Source organism: Palaemon carinicauda, chromosome 26 (genome assembly GCF_036898095.1).
Source record: "Palaemon carinicauda isolate YSFRI2023 chromosome 26, ASM3689809v2, whole genome shotgun sequence".
NCBI classification, from domain to species: domain Eukaryota; kingdom Metazoa; phylum Arthropoda; class Malacostraca; order Decapoda; family Palaemonidae; genus Palaemon; species Palaemon carinicauda.
The window spans coordinates 41708396-41724104 of record NC_090750.1 but is presented as its reverse complement, the minus strand read 5'-3'; the positions used below and the strand labels follow the sequence as shown (position 1 = coordinate 41724104).

The window sequence follows — 15709 nt, the reverse complement described above, 5'->3', positions numbered from 1 at the left end:
AGGTCTATGGTGGGTTGACCCCAAGTCGCCCAAAGCCTCTTGCACACGTCTTTGTGGAGGGTCCATTCTGTAGGAATTACCTGACCCCTCCGACTGAGGCAATCTGCTAGAACGTTCAAGTCGCCCTGGATAAACCTCGTTACCAGGGAGATGCCTCGATCTCTTGACCAAATGAGCAGGTCCCTTGCGATCTCGTACAGTGTCAGGGAGTGGGTGCCTCCTTGCTTGGAAATGTAAGCCAAGGCTGTGGTATTGTCCGAGTTGATCTCCACCACTTTGTCTCGAAGGAGACTCTCGAAGCTCATCAAGGCCAGGTGGACTGCCAAAAGCTCCTTGCCGTTGATGTGCATGCTCCTCTGACTTGAGGTCCACAGACCTGAGCATTCCCGACCGTCCAGTGTCGCACCCCAACCCAAATCCGATGCGTCTGAGAATAAAACGTGGTTTGGTTTCTGAACTTCTAGGGGAAGTCCCTCTCTTAGACTGATATTGTCTTTCCACCAATTCAGGCATGCCTTTACTGTTTCGGAAATCGGGATTGAGACCGCCTCTAGCGTCTTGTCCTTTTTCCAGTGAAAAGCTAGATGGAATTGTAGAGGTCGGAGGTGTAGCCTTCCTAGCGAGACAAACTGCTCCAGGGATGATAGAGTTCCTACTAGACTCATCCAATTCCTGACTGAGCAACGTTCTCTCTTCAACATCCTTTGGATTACGAGCAGGGCTTGATCTATTCAGGGGGCAGACGGAAAAGCCCGAAAAACTGGACTGCGAATCTCCATCCCTAAATACAGTATAGTTTGGGATTGAATCAGCTGTGACTTTTCCATATTGACCAAAAGTCCCAATTCCTTGGTCAGATCCAATGTCCAATTGAGATCCTTCAGACAGCGATGACTGGACAAGGCTCTGAGAAGCCAGTCGTCCAAGTAAAGGGAGGCTCGGATTCCCGATAAATGGAGGAATTTTGCCACATTCCTCATAAGCCTCGTAAACACGAGAGGAGCAGGACTTAGGCCAAAGCACAGGGCCCGAAACTGGTACACCACATTGTCGAAAACAAACCTCAGAAAAGGTTGGGAATCTGAGTGAATGGGGATGTGGAAGTATGCGTCTCTTAGGTCGAGAGAGACCATCCAGTCTCCCTTTCTGACCGCTGCTAAGACTGATTTCGTGGTCTCCATGGTGAACTTTGTCTTCGTGACAAAGAGGTTCAGAGCACTGACCTCTAGCACCGGTCTCCAACCTCCTGTCTTCTTCGGTACTAGGAAGAGACGGTTGTAAAACCCCGGTGATTGAAGGTCCGAGACTTTGACCACCGCTCCCTTCTCTAGCAAAAGAGACACTTCTAGTTTCAGGGCTTGTCTCTTTGCTTCCTCTCGGTAATTGGGAGAGAGATCGATGGGGGAAGTCGCTAGAGGAGGTTTGTGTATAAATGGAATTTTGTACCCCTCTCTGAGCAACCTCACAGACTGTTGGTCTGCGCCTCTCTTCTCCCAGGCTCGCCAGAAGTTCTTGAGTCTGGCACCTACTGCTGTCTGAAGCTGCGGGCAGTCAGACTCTGCCACGTGAGGACTTGGCTCCTTTCCTCTTTCCTCTCTTTCCTTCGGCACGAGTACTTCCCCTGCTGGGAGCTCTGCCACGAAAGGGCGGAATAAACCTGGACGCTGGAGTGTCTATCCTTTGGAAGGGTAACAGATCAGATTTGATTTGACCTGGAACAACTATACTCAGCTTCGAGCTTTTGCTCAGAGAGTTTATGCCTCAACTGAAAAGGAGTACAATTTAATCATAAAAGAAACCCTCTCTGGTACAACTCAGGAACATAAATGGTGGTCTACCCTTAAATCTGCACTCTTTGGTGTAGATGCAACAGTTCCTCCTTTACTTAAACCAGATGGCTCAGTCACTCACTGTCCAAAGGAAAAGGCAACCCTTTTGGCTGATGTTTTTGACAGTAAACAGAGTAATGAAAAACTTGAACTTCCTCATTCCTGTTTTCCTGAGGCTAAACTAACTAGTTTAGCTTTTCGATCTCGTGAGATTAAAGCTCTGTTGATGGACCTTGATGCTTATGGAGGTGTAGACCCTAATGGTATTTTTCCTTTGTTTTTTTTTTTTTTATAAAGACAGCAGATTTCTTAGCTCCAAAGTTATCTGTTATTTTACGCAAGTTAGCAAGAAGAGGAGCTTTTAGCACTTGTTGGAGAATTGGTAATGTTACTCCTCTATGTAAATGTGTTTGTGGTAGCTCAAGTCCCACTGATTACCGCCCAATTTCCATAACTCCCATATTATCTAAAGTTTTTGAACGTCTTCTGGCAAAACGTCTTAATAGGTTTGCTGAAGGTAATCATCTATTCCCTAGTTTGCAATTTGGTTTTCGGAAAGGCCTTGGAGCATGTGATGCCCTTCTTACAATTTCCAATGCAGTACAGAAATCCCTTGATTGTGGTCGGGAAGTTCGTATGATTGGCCTTGATTTTAGTGCTGCCTTTGACCGTGTTAATCATGAGGCCCTTGTTTTCAAACTGAAAGAGTTGGGAGTGGGTGGGTCGTTTCTTAGCATTATTATTGATTTTTTAACTAGTAGATCTCAAAGAGTTGTTGTTGATGGGCACCATAGTGAGTCTAGGAATGTGATATCCGGTGTTCCACAGGGTAGTGTTCTTGGCCCATTACTTTTCATACTATATACACATGACATGTGGTTTGGCCTAGAAAATAAGCTTGTTGCATATGCAGATGATGCTACTCTCTTTGCATCAATTCCATCCCCTGAATGTAGATCTGAGGTTGGTGAATCCCTTAATAGAGATTTAGCTAAAATTAGTGCATGGTGCAAATTATGGGGTATGAAGTTGAATCCGAACAAAACTCAAAGTATGATTGTAAGTAGGTCAAGGACGGTGGCTCCTCAACATCCGGATCTCAGTATTGATAATGTTTCTTTAAATTTGTATGACTCTTTCAAAATTTTAGGCGTGATTCTTGACAGCAAATTTACTTTTGAGAAACATATAAGGTCTGTGTCTTCTTCAATTGCACAAAAAATTGGCTTATTGAGAAAGTCTTTTAAGATATTCGGTGATCAATCTATTCTGAAGAAGTGTTTTAATTCTTTTATTCTACCTTGTTTTGAGTATTGTTCTCCTGTCTGGTCTTCAGCTGCTGATTCTCATCTTAATTTGTTGGACAGAAACTTACGGTCTATTAAATTTCTTATTCCTGATCTAGATATTAATCTCTGGCACCGTCGATCAATTAGTTCATTATGCATGTTGCATAAGATTTTTCATAACTCTGACCATCCTTTACATTCAGATCTCCCTGGACAATTCTATCCTGTTCGTAATACTAGGCAGGCAGTTAATTCTAATAGCCAGGCCTTCTCCATCATAAGACTCAATACTACGCAGTACTCTAGAAGTTTTATTCCAGCTGTTACCAAGTTGTGGAATGATCTTCCTAATTGGGTTGTTGAATCAGTAGAACTTCAAAAGTTCAAAGTTGGAGCAAATGCTTTTTTGTTGACCAGACGGACATGAGTCTTTTTATAGTTTATATATGACATTTTTGTTGTTGACGTTGTTAATAGTTTATATATGATATATCTCTTTTGACATTACTTTTTTTAGAATGATTTATTGTTAATTTGTTCTCTTCAGTTATTTATTTCCTTATTTCCTTTCCTCACTGGGCTATTTTTCCCTATTGGAGCCCCTGGGCTTATAGCATCTTGCTTTTCCAATTAGGGTTGTAGCTTGGATAGTAATAATAATAATAATAAAAAGGAAGTCGAAGGAGTCCCTTTGCGGGCAGAGGACGCTACCAAGTCATGGGTGTCCTTCTGCACGAGTGACAAAGCTATGTCCTTAACCAAAAGTTCAGGGAACAAAAACTTCGATAAGGGGGCAAAGAGTAGCTCAGATCGTTGACAGGGAGTAACTCCTGCCGACAGAAAAGAGCAAAGAGACTCTCGCTTCTTAAGGACTCCTGAAGTAAACGAGGAGGAGAGCTCATTGGATCCATCGCGGATGGCTTTATCCATACAGGACATAATGAGTAAGGAGACATCTCTATCCGCCGATGAGATTTTCCTACTCAAGGCTCCCAAACACCAGTCAAGGAAGTTGAAAACTTTAAAAGCTCTAAAAATGCCTTTAAGTAGATGGTCAAGGTCCGAGGATGACCAACTAATCTTCGAGCGTCTCATGGCTAGGCGGCGGGGAGAGTCTACAAGGCTTGAGAAGTCGCCCTGGGCAGAGGCAGGGACTCCCAAGCCGAGAACTTCTCCCGTGGCATACCAGACGCTCGATCTAGATGAGAGTTTAGATGGGGGGAAGGCAAAGGCCGTCTTCCCTAAACTCCTCTTGGTTTCCAACCAATCGCCTAAAAGCCGTAAAGCTCTCTTGGACGAGCGAGAGAGTACAAGTTTTGTAAAGGCTGGCATGTCAGCAGGTACGCCTAAAACAAACTCAGATGGCGGCGAACGAGGAGCCACAGAGACAAAGTGTTCGGGAAACAACTCCTTAAAAATGAGCATGACTTTTTTAAAGTCCATAGATGGCGGAACTGCTCTTGGTTCATCAATATCTGAAGGATGATCCTCAGGCCGAGGGTCAGCAACGTCCTCATCCGAAAGTTCCTCATCTGACAACTGATGAGAAACAAGCAAAGGGGTTGGCAATGCTTGACACGCAGCGTCCACCCGCACTGGTGCATAAGTGGCAGACCAGGACGCAGCGTCCTGTAACTGCTTGACAGTCTGGGAACTGTCAACAACAACAGGTGCATGAGGACGCACAGCGTCCACCCGAGACTGCTTAGACCGCCTAGTCTGAGCAGTCAAAACAACTCTAGGTTGCGGAAGTTGACGCTCAGCGTCAAAACAAGTCAACTCCGATGGTTGGTGAACGTCCTGAACGTCACCAGGCGCATCAGTAAGTTGCCTAACGTCCAAATGCGGCTAAAAATCCACACGAGATCGCATCGAGTGTGGTTCTACCCCAACTGCTTGACGTGACCTGGCTACACTAGCATCAACAGGACGCACAAAAGAATGTTTGGGTGGCTGAAGGCCCGGATCTCGATGAGATAAACGGCTAGGCTCAACGGAAACCTTATCGGCATTGTAGTCTTCCATAAGGGACGCAAGCTTAGACTGCATGTCCTGCAGTATAACCCATTTTGGGTCCACGGGAATGGGTGCGGTAACCGACGGGGTTAGCGTCTGAGACGGCACAACTTTGCCTTGCTTAGGCGGCGAGCAGTCATCCGATGACTGCAACGGGTCCGAACTGTCCCAATGACTACATCAAGGACGTTGGACCTGTCCTGAAGGGACCGACTTCCGTTTCAAAGGCCTAGAAACCTTGCTCCACGGTTTCTTGCGTGAAAAGCCTTCGGAAGATGAGGAAAAAATGGGCTCTCTCGTCTTATGGTAGGGGCGATCTTGGTGAGATACGCCTGATACCACAGAGGGAACGTCTGTTCGCTGATCAAGGCCTCTCGAACCCATAAGTCGTACGACATTACTTCTCCCCTGGGCTTGGGAGCTTGCAAGAGGTCCCGGACTAGGTGAACGACAGGCACGAACAGACGAACCCTCGGTCGCAACACTGTTCACAACACTTTGCGCACTAATCACTTTCCCACTTTCCACCGTGGCACTATGACACTCAAGTTCCTTCACGTCAGCCATGAGTTGATTACGATCAGTTGCTAACGCTTCAACTCTTTCCCCCAAGGCATGAATAGCACGTAACATGTCTTGCATAGACGGTTCCTGAGTGCTAGAAGGGGGGTTAGGAACAACCACTACAGGGGAAGGATTAGGTTCAGGGGCATGTGGAGAGGAAAAATCTACAGACCTAGATGAACTTCTCCTTACCCTATCTCTCTCTAGTCTACGTGCATATTTATCGTATTCGAGCCAATCGAATTCCGAAAGGCCCACGCATTCCTCACACCGATCTCCCAATTGACAGGTTTTACCCCGACAATTGGAACAAACAGTATGTGGGTCGAGAGAAGCCTTTGGAAGACGCCTATTACAGTCCCTAGCATTACACTTTCGAAATCTAGGTACTTGAGAAGGGTCAGCCATTTTGAATTAGTCAAAGAAAATTCCAAAAACAATCCAAGTCATCAACAAATAATCTGATTCAATAAAGAGTTCAAGAGTTTATGTTGAGGAAAAACACCTGCACTGCGAAAGCTCAAACCAAAATAAAGTACTTCACCAAATATGATGAGAAAAACTCCAGGTTCTACAGCGAGTATGAATACGTCTTGTCGTCAACGTCGACAGAGAAGAATTGAAGGGTTTGTTTACATGCAAGAGTGGTATCTGGCCGACAGTTGGCGCTGGTGGGCACACCCGCAACCTTCATAGCGATCGCTCGTGAGTTTTTTGAGTGTGTTTTCTGTCGAGCCGCAGAGTTGCAGCTATTATATATTCACCGGCTAAGTTAAATATTTAAAAAGGAAAAATTAATCACTGAGAAGTTTAATTTTTTCTCAAGTTTTGTAAAGTAATTACTTTTTTATTAGTCATTTTTTTATTTCCACATTGGGGTAGTTAAAAGCCTGTTAAGAAATCTGTATTGAGTCACAGTTTGTTTAATTGTTTTATAAATTGTAAATTTCCTTGACCGTGACAAAGTTATATTAGATTTAGTCATTTCTTTTATTGTAATGTAATAGTCCAAAATCAATAAGTGGTGTATTCTTTAAAATTGGTTTTGGACTATAATGAATGTCATTTCACTTTTTTCCTGGATAGTTTTATGACTGTACAGTATGCCTGTAATACTGTAATGTTTCCTGTAATAATATCTGTGATTTATTATATTGCATGATATTGGAGCATTGTTGGAAGGGTAGAATGATAACCTAATTTTCAGCTTTTATCTTCTAATCCTAACACATTTTTTTTAATCATAAGACTGTCAAATGATGTACCCAATGTAATATGTATAAATGGATAGGTGAATGAAGGGACGGATAATGGATTAAATTTCTTTTAGTTGATCATCCTACCTTTCTATTGAATTTTTTTTTTTTGTACTGTAAAATATATTCACTTGGTGTAGGGCATTGTTGCTAGTCATGGGACAATGTTGAGGTGGACCAAAGATCTATGGGGGGGGATAAGTTAAACTAATTATATAGATAGGAAAAATAAAAATTATCTTATTCTTGATTTTTTTTTAATATAGTCTTATGTCTTAATGTGTATTTATTGAGCTTTTATACTTTGGTCCCTTAACATTGTCTCCTTATATTCTTTTTTTTTTTTTGCAGCAATCCCTACTCCGTGGGGCTCGGAGATGGTAGCGAGTGCTAACGCAGCTTAACAGTTCCTAATTTGTGCACATCCTCAACCCGTGTGACGTGTGGAATAATGGATTGACACGAGAGGATCCAAAAGTGGAAAAAAAGGTGTTTGTTGATTCCAAGTACATTACAGACAGTAAATGGAACTTGAGAGTACGTGGTGAAAAGATTCAAAGTTTGTGATCAGATGTTTTAAGAGTTTTTACTGTGGGGGATTCTTAGGATGTTAGTGCAGTGGACACTTTAGTGAAAGAAAACCCTATGGTTGATAGTAGGTAGTTGGAGATTTATGTCCAGATCCTGTTGACTCTCTGTATAGATTGTGAACTGCAATATGGTGGGGTTCTCCCTCAAACTTGAAATTTTCTTGTATCACAAGTTTTGAATTTGGTCTTGGCTATGTAGACCTTGACCAAAAAGGCATAATCTTGATCCTGACTGCCAAGGTTGGCTTCTGTTAACTTTTGTCTGGATATTTAATGTAGCAGTAGTGTTATTTGGTGAGATAATTGGACCACCCAAGCAACAGCAGCGTACACACTGTTACGTACATTAAGGAACTATAATATGTAGATTTCTGTAGCATGGCTTCTAGGAGGTTACTATACTGTACTATGATATTTAGCCATCCCTTTGAGTGTAGCACTGAGGATAATAAGCCTTTTCTTAGAGACAGGTCAGATGCGTATCATTGTCTTACAATCCCTTTGATCATAACTGTAGCAACTTGTCAAATTACATTTGAATTTAGCCCAAATATATATACACTTATATTGGTTTTTAATTATACTTATTATGTAGATTAAATATTTACAGTATTGACTCCTAAGAGGCTCTGCCTGGAGATGTCTATGTCCTCCCTCCTGGTTTTTAAAACTTGCATTTTCATATTATTGTAATTTTCTTTCTCATGGATTAAATAAAAAAAAATTCTTATTTTTGTAAACCGTAAGCGTTTCTTTCCACAACTTAATTCTATCCCCCTCTCAGCCACCAATTTAAATTTTTTTTCTTTGTAATATTATCTTTTCCTTTCCTAATGTTTGTAATGTTCAAATAACTTGAAATATAGCTGCCGCTATTCATATTGGACTCCCTACATGCCAGTAATAAGTGAAATGACATACCTCTAGAATAATATGGGTCCCCTTGCCCAGTATAAAATCAAGGGGTAGTGACCAGCACCCAGTTCATCCTTGATTGCTTACTTTTTGCCCAGATTTCTGGGTATTCCATCATTTCATCTTTTTGTTTAGTGAACATTTTAGTGTGGTTGGCAATAGAACACTAGGCAGTCTGCATGCTACATCTGGCCACAGTCCACAAACCACTAGAACATTGTTCTCCCCGTAGGGTGTGTTTGACATTAAAATTCACCATCAATATAAAGGGTTAAGGAAGCTGGTTTATTAAGGATTGTAAATCATTAAGTTCTAGCTGACAAAGATTAACATGTGCATCCTGAAGTCTATTTTCTAGTGTTGGGTCAAGATAAAGTGAACAAATTGTGATTCAGAATTCAGGTGGACAACTCTGTGATTAACATACTTGCAGATTATGATACATGTTCCTGCCTGAGCACTAGTGCCTATTAGGGGAGGAGACCTATGAAAAGAGAAATTATAACCTAAATTGTGAGTATGATCTCCATATTTAGTCTCCTGTATACACATTGCAGATATATCATGTTCTTCAAACAGAACCTGAACTTGCTCTCTATTTGAATTAAATCCATGGATGTTCCACTGCATGAGAGCCATTATTTGGACTTTTTTTAAGGGCTTTTTATGATCTCATAATTTAGGAATCCGAGACCTGGAGAAAGAGATCATGCCAGCTACACTTTCAGTACTTACTGATCTGGATAGTACAGACGATAATCTATGTGCTGGGCGTTCAGTTGCCCTTTCAATTTTATTTTCAGTACTTCTATTATGACTGAGAATGTGGAGGTAAAGGAAGAGGAAGGGGCCTCTTTTGTTTAACAGATTTGGCCTCTTATTTCCTCATTGTCATTGGATTAGTGAACTGTTATGACAAGTGGCGTTACAATTTGGTATGAAGAATTCTCAATATCTGGCAGCAAGAATTCTTCAAGATCTTCAATCGATATGGTCAAAATTTGAGGGGCTATGAGAGCCCCACCAGAGGGGGACGGAGGATCCCTACCATAGAGGGTCAAAGAAGCCCCACCAGAGGGGGCAGGACCAGCCCCAACAGAGGGGGCAGGAGCAGCCCCAACAGAGGGGGCAGGAGCAGCCCCAACAGAAGGGGCAGGAGCAGCCCCAACACGGGGGCAGGAGGAGCCCCTCCACAAGCCCCACCAAGGGCATTCTTTATCATGGGCTCGATGGTCGGCCTTGCAGTTCACACAAACTACAGGGGTTGAAAATTTCTCATGCTCAGGTTGGGCACACAATCCACTCATCTCATTTCTAGTACAAATACTAGAGAAGTGCCCAAAACCAAAAAAAATAAAGCACTGAAGCACTCTGTCTATATGGACAAACTAACAATTTCACTGTCAAAATGTAAAGAGGCAAATAAGAATTTAAAAAAGTTAAAATAATCATTGATGAACGGAACACTTTAAATACCTTCCAAATAACATCTGGACACATTTCCAAAATCTCATTCTCATCAAGCTCATATATATCCTCCTAAAAAGATAACACCCTTTGCATGGCTGAAGTTGTGATGAGGTTTTATTTGTTTTATTATTCCATCAGAATCAAGCCTAAGATTAAGAAGAATGACTGCTTGTCTGTCAGTCTTCACTTTGAAGAGGTTACCTCTTTCACTTGGCATGGTAATAATCAACTACTTACCTGGATCCAGTGACCTAGATATTTTAATTACTTTAGGGTCTTCAGGTTCATTATGAGGTCTATATACATCTAAATACCTAAGTACCTCTTCTGCTCTTGAAAGCCTAGCATTTATAGAATCTGAATTAAACTCCTTGTATGCTCTATGAGCTTTTGTCACTTCATTAAAAATAATCCAGTTTTCCAAGAATTTATTATCATTGCCAAGTCTATTTCTGATTCTTTTATTGATCCAAATTTTGAAAACTCCTTGTAAATGTCATAAAAACTCCAGTCCAAAGCTACAGGCTTAACAAAGAGTACTGTTTTATAGGATCCTTATATGGTTCCATAGAAACAATGGAGCTCATAGAAGTATTCATAGCCAACATCAGAGAAGTAGCAGATTGGTCGTCAACGATTTTGGTGGGTTCGCCATACGGTCAAGAAGACATATTTCATCTGAATATTACCCCCACCCACAAACGAGCCACGATTAGAGGACAGGGTCATCCCTCACATTAGGGCCGTCCTAGGGGCACTATCCAGATATACACTACGCCCTCAGAACTTGAGGAGTCATGAGGTTTGTCGAGATCAGATCAGCACTGAGGGCAGAAGTACACTTGGTATGATGGAGTTGGAGATTTTCTAGCTGACTACCTTTGCCGTTTCTTTATATCATTTCTCCCAAATGATCAACACTAGCAGTGGAACAGTGGCATGCTATTGCAACAGAAAATTCTAATTCAACAAGCTTTTTCAATGTCATCCTTATTACCCACTTCCACTAGCAATTTTTGGCACATTGCTGAAGCATTTACACTACTAGAGTGCCCTTTTGATTTTCATGATCAGCCATAAGAGATGCTTTTGGTTTTACCATAGTTTTGCACAGTTTACAAAAGGCATCTTCACTTCCTTCACTTGCTTTTTTTTTACCAAAACACATTTCTTCACCCATGATTTATTATAATTTCTTCCACTATCATAGCTTTCTTTCCATTTTTATTTAGATGTTGCCATTGCAATTAGTTACAATAACAAGATCTAGAAACAAATCAGTCCAAGTTTCTGCAGTAAATTATGTCCTGAAATGTAGGCTGTATCTTTTAACACTTTATTATAAAGGCCAATATGGACGGAAAAGTTGAGCTAGTGAGCAAAATTAGAATGTCCTACTATATGTAGATTTTGTTTGTTTACATGCACAAAATCATCGCTAGGGAAGAGAGACATTAATTAAATGACAGGAAATTGTAAGAAAACAGAAGCGTGTCAAGTGTTGGATGCATACAAGTAGAGACCACATAACTGTAATTCTCATTTGAAGAGAAAATTCTGAGTTCATAGAAAAAGTATCGCAATAACATTGTCTGATTCTGTTGTTTTCCGATTGCATCTTGACAGATAAAAGCTCTTTCAATCCTTCACCAAAGGAGTTAAGCTCCCAATCTTCTCCTACCACCCATCACCAACTGTTTAGGATCATTGTACTTTGATTGACAGAACCCCGAGTACCAATGTCATGGAAAACCACTAGAATGACAAACTGCAAACTGCATTAATTTTTTCTAAAATTTTATCAAATAAAACCAAAATAACTGAAATTATAGGATTTTAGTGAATGAAATCGGTTTAATACACAATACGGCCAAATAATTTGGCCGTGGGAGCCTAAATTTTTCGTCCACATTCATTTTTTATTCAGCCAAATTTAAGAAATGTGGCAGCAAAAGCGGCCAAATAACAACCCTGCAAGTAACGCACTACTACATGGGCAGGCGTTGAAGTTGGCGTCGGCATCAGCTGCTCTCCGCGTCAGCAAATAGTTCGTCACATTAACGAACCAAACATCATTACTTAAAATCAAATTACACTGATAATTCAAGTACCTTATGGGAGCCCATTCTTCATGGCGAATCATTGTAACTCGGCATAGTCATAACCCAAGACCTCCTATACAGTATGCTGAAATCCTACCCCTATTAAACGATTAGGATTTGCATTTATGTAGAAACATAAAAAAAATCATTCAAGCCTCTACATGAAAATTCATACCATTACCAAAATAAAATGTAAATACATAGGGGGTAAATGCTTCGCCCTCTACACCATATGCAAAAGGCTGCCATCTTTACCTAATAACCATTCACTAAGAGCTGTCTCTAAAGGGAAAATAAACCTATGGCAATGTTTTAAACTTTAGAAACAGAAATTTATTATCATAACTATTAATAAGAAATGTTAGTATTATGGAATATAAACTTGATTTCTACTTACCATCTATAACTTCTATGAGTGGTTTATTTACTCCATGACCTCCTTGTGGTGCAAGAAGTGTTGTCAACATATCTAAATTAGCAAAATGTTGACCAGGAGTTTCCTTCAGACATTCAATTACAAAGGCACCTCTATCAGCATCATACTTGACATTATGTTTCTCCTTTTCGCTATCAATGAGTTTACCAGAAAATGTCAGCCTGGAAATATTCATAAAAATAAAGTATGAAAAATCTTCAAACTATCCATACATCACAGTTGGTACATTACCTTTCTCATTCAGAACACTCACTACATTCATTCCTAACGCTCTATTCTTTACCATTCCCTTCACTGCCCCAACACTTAACATCCTTCATTTACTTCCGACATACATCTGCTTCCACTCCATCATTGGCAGCAACAGAACCCAGCTACTTAAACTGACCTACTTCCTCAAGCAACTCTCCATTCAACCTAACATTCTATCAAGCACCACCCTCCCTTCTCGTGCATCTCATAACCTTACTCTTATCCACTTGCAACTTCCTTCTTTCACACATCTTTCCAAAGTCTGTCACTAATCAACACAGTTTCACCTCCTAGTCTGCAACCAATACAGTGTCATCTATTAACAACTGATTCACCTCCCCTTCATGGTCACTTCTATCTATGTCTCAATCTTCGACCAAGCCCTCAAGCATTCACCTCTCTTACAGCTCCAGCAACGTACAAAAATTGAACAACCATGATCCACTCTCACTCGCTTCATTCCTTATCGTAACACATGCTTTACTGCCAATGTATAAACTCTTTGACTACTTGCAACCACATTTCACCAATTCCATATAACCTCATCACATTCTACATCGCTTCCATATCAACTCTACCATAAGCTTTCTCCAGATCCTTTTGCTAAATGTGTCTCGCATATCTGCCTTTCTATAAAAATCTGATCCATACATCGCCTATTATTATTATTATTATTATTATTATTATTATTATTATTATTATTATTATTATTATTATTATTATTATCATTATTATTATTATTATTATTATTATTATTATTATTACAAGCTCAGCTACAATCCTAATTGGAAAAGAAAAATGCTATAAGCCCAAGGGCTACAACAATGAAAAAATGCTCATTGAGGAAAGGAAACAAGGAAATAAACAAACTATAAGAGAATTGATGAACAATTAGAATAAAATATTTTAAGAACAGTAACAACATTAAATTAGATCTTTCACATATGAACTATAAAAGCTTCGCCACAATCAGCATACTAATACCCCTGGAATTTCAACACTCATACACATACACATCTCTCTCCTTCAACATTTAGCAACCTTTCAAAACATTCAGCTCACCTTTTCCTTGCCTCAACTCCTTTCAATAACCTTCCATTTTCATCTTTCACTATCTCTTCATTCCTCGATGGGCCACCCCCCTCCTTACTCACTTCACTTCTTCTCAAAACTTCTTATCCCTGACCCCCATCTTCAGTCAGCTATCTTACGTTTTACTTCAAAATTTTTCTCTCTATAACTTTCATGCTTCTCTATACTATTACACAGCAGCCATTTTTCAAATGCCCTCTTTTTCTCTTCCACCATCTTCACTCCACCACACACTACCCTTCCTCATTACCACACACATCACTTGCGAGCACAACAAAATTTTCTTTAACTTCTACTCCCATAGATCATCAGTTTCTCTCACTTTCACCTTGCTATATGCTACTTCAAACCTTTCTTGATATTCACTTTTTACCTCTGGATTTTACAACTCTTCCACCTTCGCTACCTAGATTTTAGATCCACCCACTCTATTTCCCCCCTCTTTTGTTACAACTAATTTTGCTTCAACCAAAAAAATATCAGACTGTTAGCCATACTCCTAAACACATGAACAACTTTCAATCTTCAAAATATATCTCTTGTTAACAACACATGAATCAATCAATGCCCATTTTACCACTTCCATTTGCCACACTTACCCATGTATACTTATTTATATCTTTCTTAAAAAACTACAGTATTACTCATCACCAGATCTTGGTCAACACACACATCTATCAGTCTCTCAATATCATTTTCCCCTGGTACGCCATAACTCCCAATGACACTCTTCTACCTCTCCAGCACCCACTCTGGCATTTAGCCTAAGTCACCCATCATAACTACATAATTTCTTCTACTCAGTCCTTCTACACACCTAGTTAACTAATTCCAGAATTTATTCCTCCCTTCTTCACTTTTCTCACAACCAAGCCCTGACACACCAACAAAATCCAAATATTCCCAACCCAACATGACAAACTTGGAAATAATTTGTATTTTTCATAACTATATACACGCGGAGCTCTTTATGTTGGATATATTTTAGAAACAACTGAAACTAGCCATAAGACTTTTAAGCAAAGTGTAACTACCCATCGCTAGTCAGTGGAGGGGGAGCAGAGAGTATACTGGCCACCCTACTCACACCTGCACAAGTGACAATATTTCACTTTGCAATTGCAGCCAGGACTTCTTGGGAGGTTGGTGATGGGTGGATTAGTATGTGTAAAGAGCTAAAGGTTTGTATAGTTAGGAAAAATTCCAATTATTATTTCCAAATTTGTCATTTACTCTGACATTATACACAAACAGTTCAGCTCTTTACAGTGGAAAATCAATCTTAGTTGGGTGGATGTCCCAAAACCAACTGGCTCGTAACTGTCCCGAGGTGCGACTCTGTACTTTGCACAAGCTGCTCAGAGGCACCATATCACTTTGCTAACATTGAGAGAGTTAACGGCTTGTGGAATTTGAGGAAAGTGTTAGCACTAAGTATTGTGACTTGACCGGGTAAGTGTAATACTGGAGCTAAACTCTACACTTAACATAGATATTGCCCGATTCCACCTTGCAAGGAGATCGGGGACAAATATATTCACATATACCAGCTTATACAAGCAACAATAGTACCCATCAGCAGTCAGGGGAGGACAGCTTGCAGTGTTCCTTGAATACTGAAATACCAAGAAAGGGGAGAATGAACAACGAAGAGACCAGTCACTCGCACATTCATTCTAGGCTTATTATTGGTCAACATCTGCCCTCTACCAATCGCTACTTGACATGGGAACGAGGTGTTTGTGACCATGTTTTGTACAGCCACTACAGGACCTATTGAAAAGGTATCTAGGTTCTTATGGGTTACATCGAGCAGGTAGTGGCCTGTGAACGAAGTTTGACATTTCCACACGCCTGCTTGCAGTACCTGCATTGCTGAATAATTCATTTTAAATTGC

At 40.5% G+C, this 15709-nt stretch overlaps 1 protein-coding gene across 1 annotated transcript in view; it reads right to left on the bottom strand.

Moving 5' to 3' along the window:
- The window catches only part of LOC137619508 (protein SHQ1 homolog), a 183787-nt gene that overhangs the window by 128994 nt on the left and 39084 nt on the right, over positions 1-15709 (bottom strand). The window contains exon 3 of the mRNA XM_068349600.1: positions 12429-12628. Within this exon, the coding sequence (XP_068205701.1) occupies positions 12429-12628 (200 nt within the window). The remainder of the gene's footprint in view (positions 1-12428; positions 12629-15709) is intronic.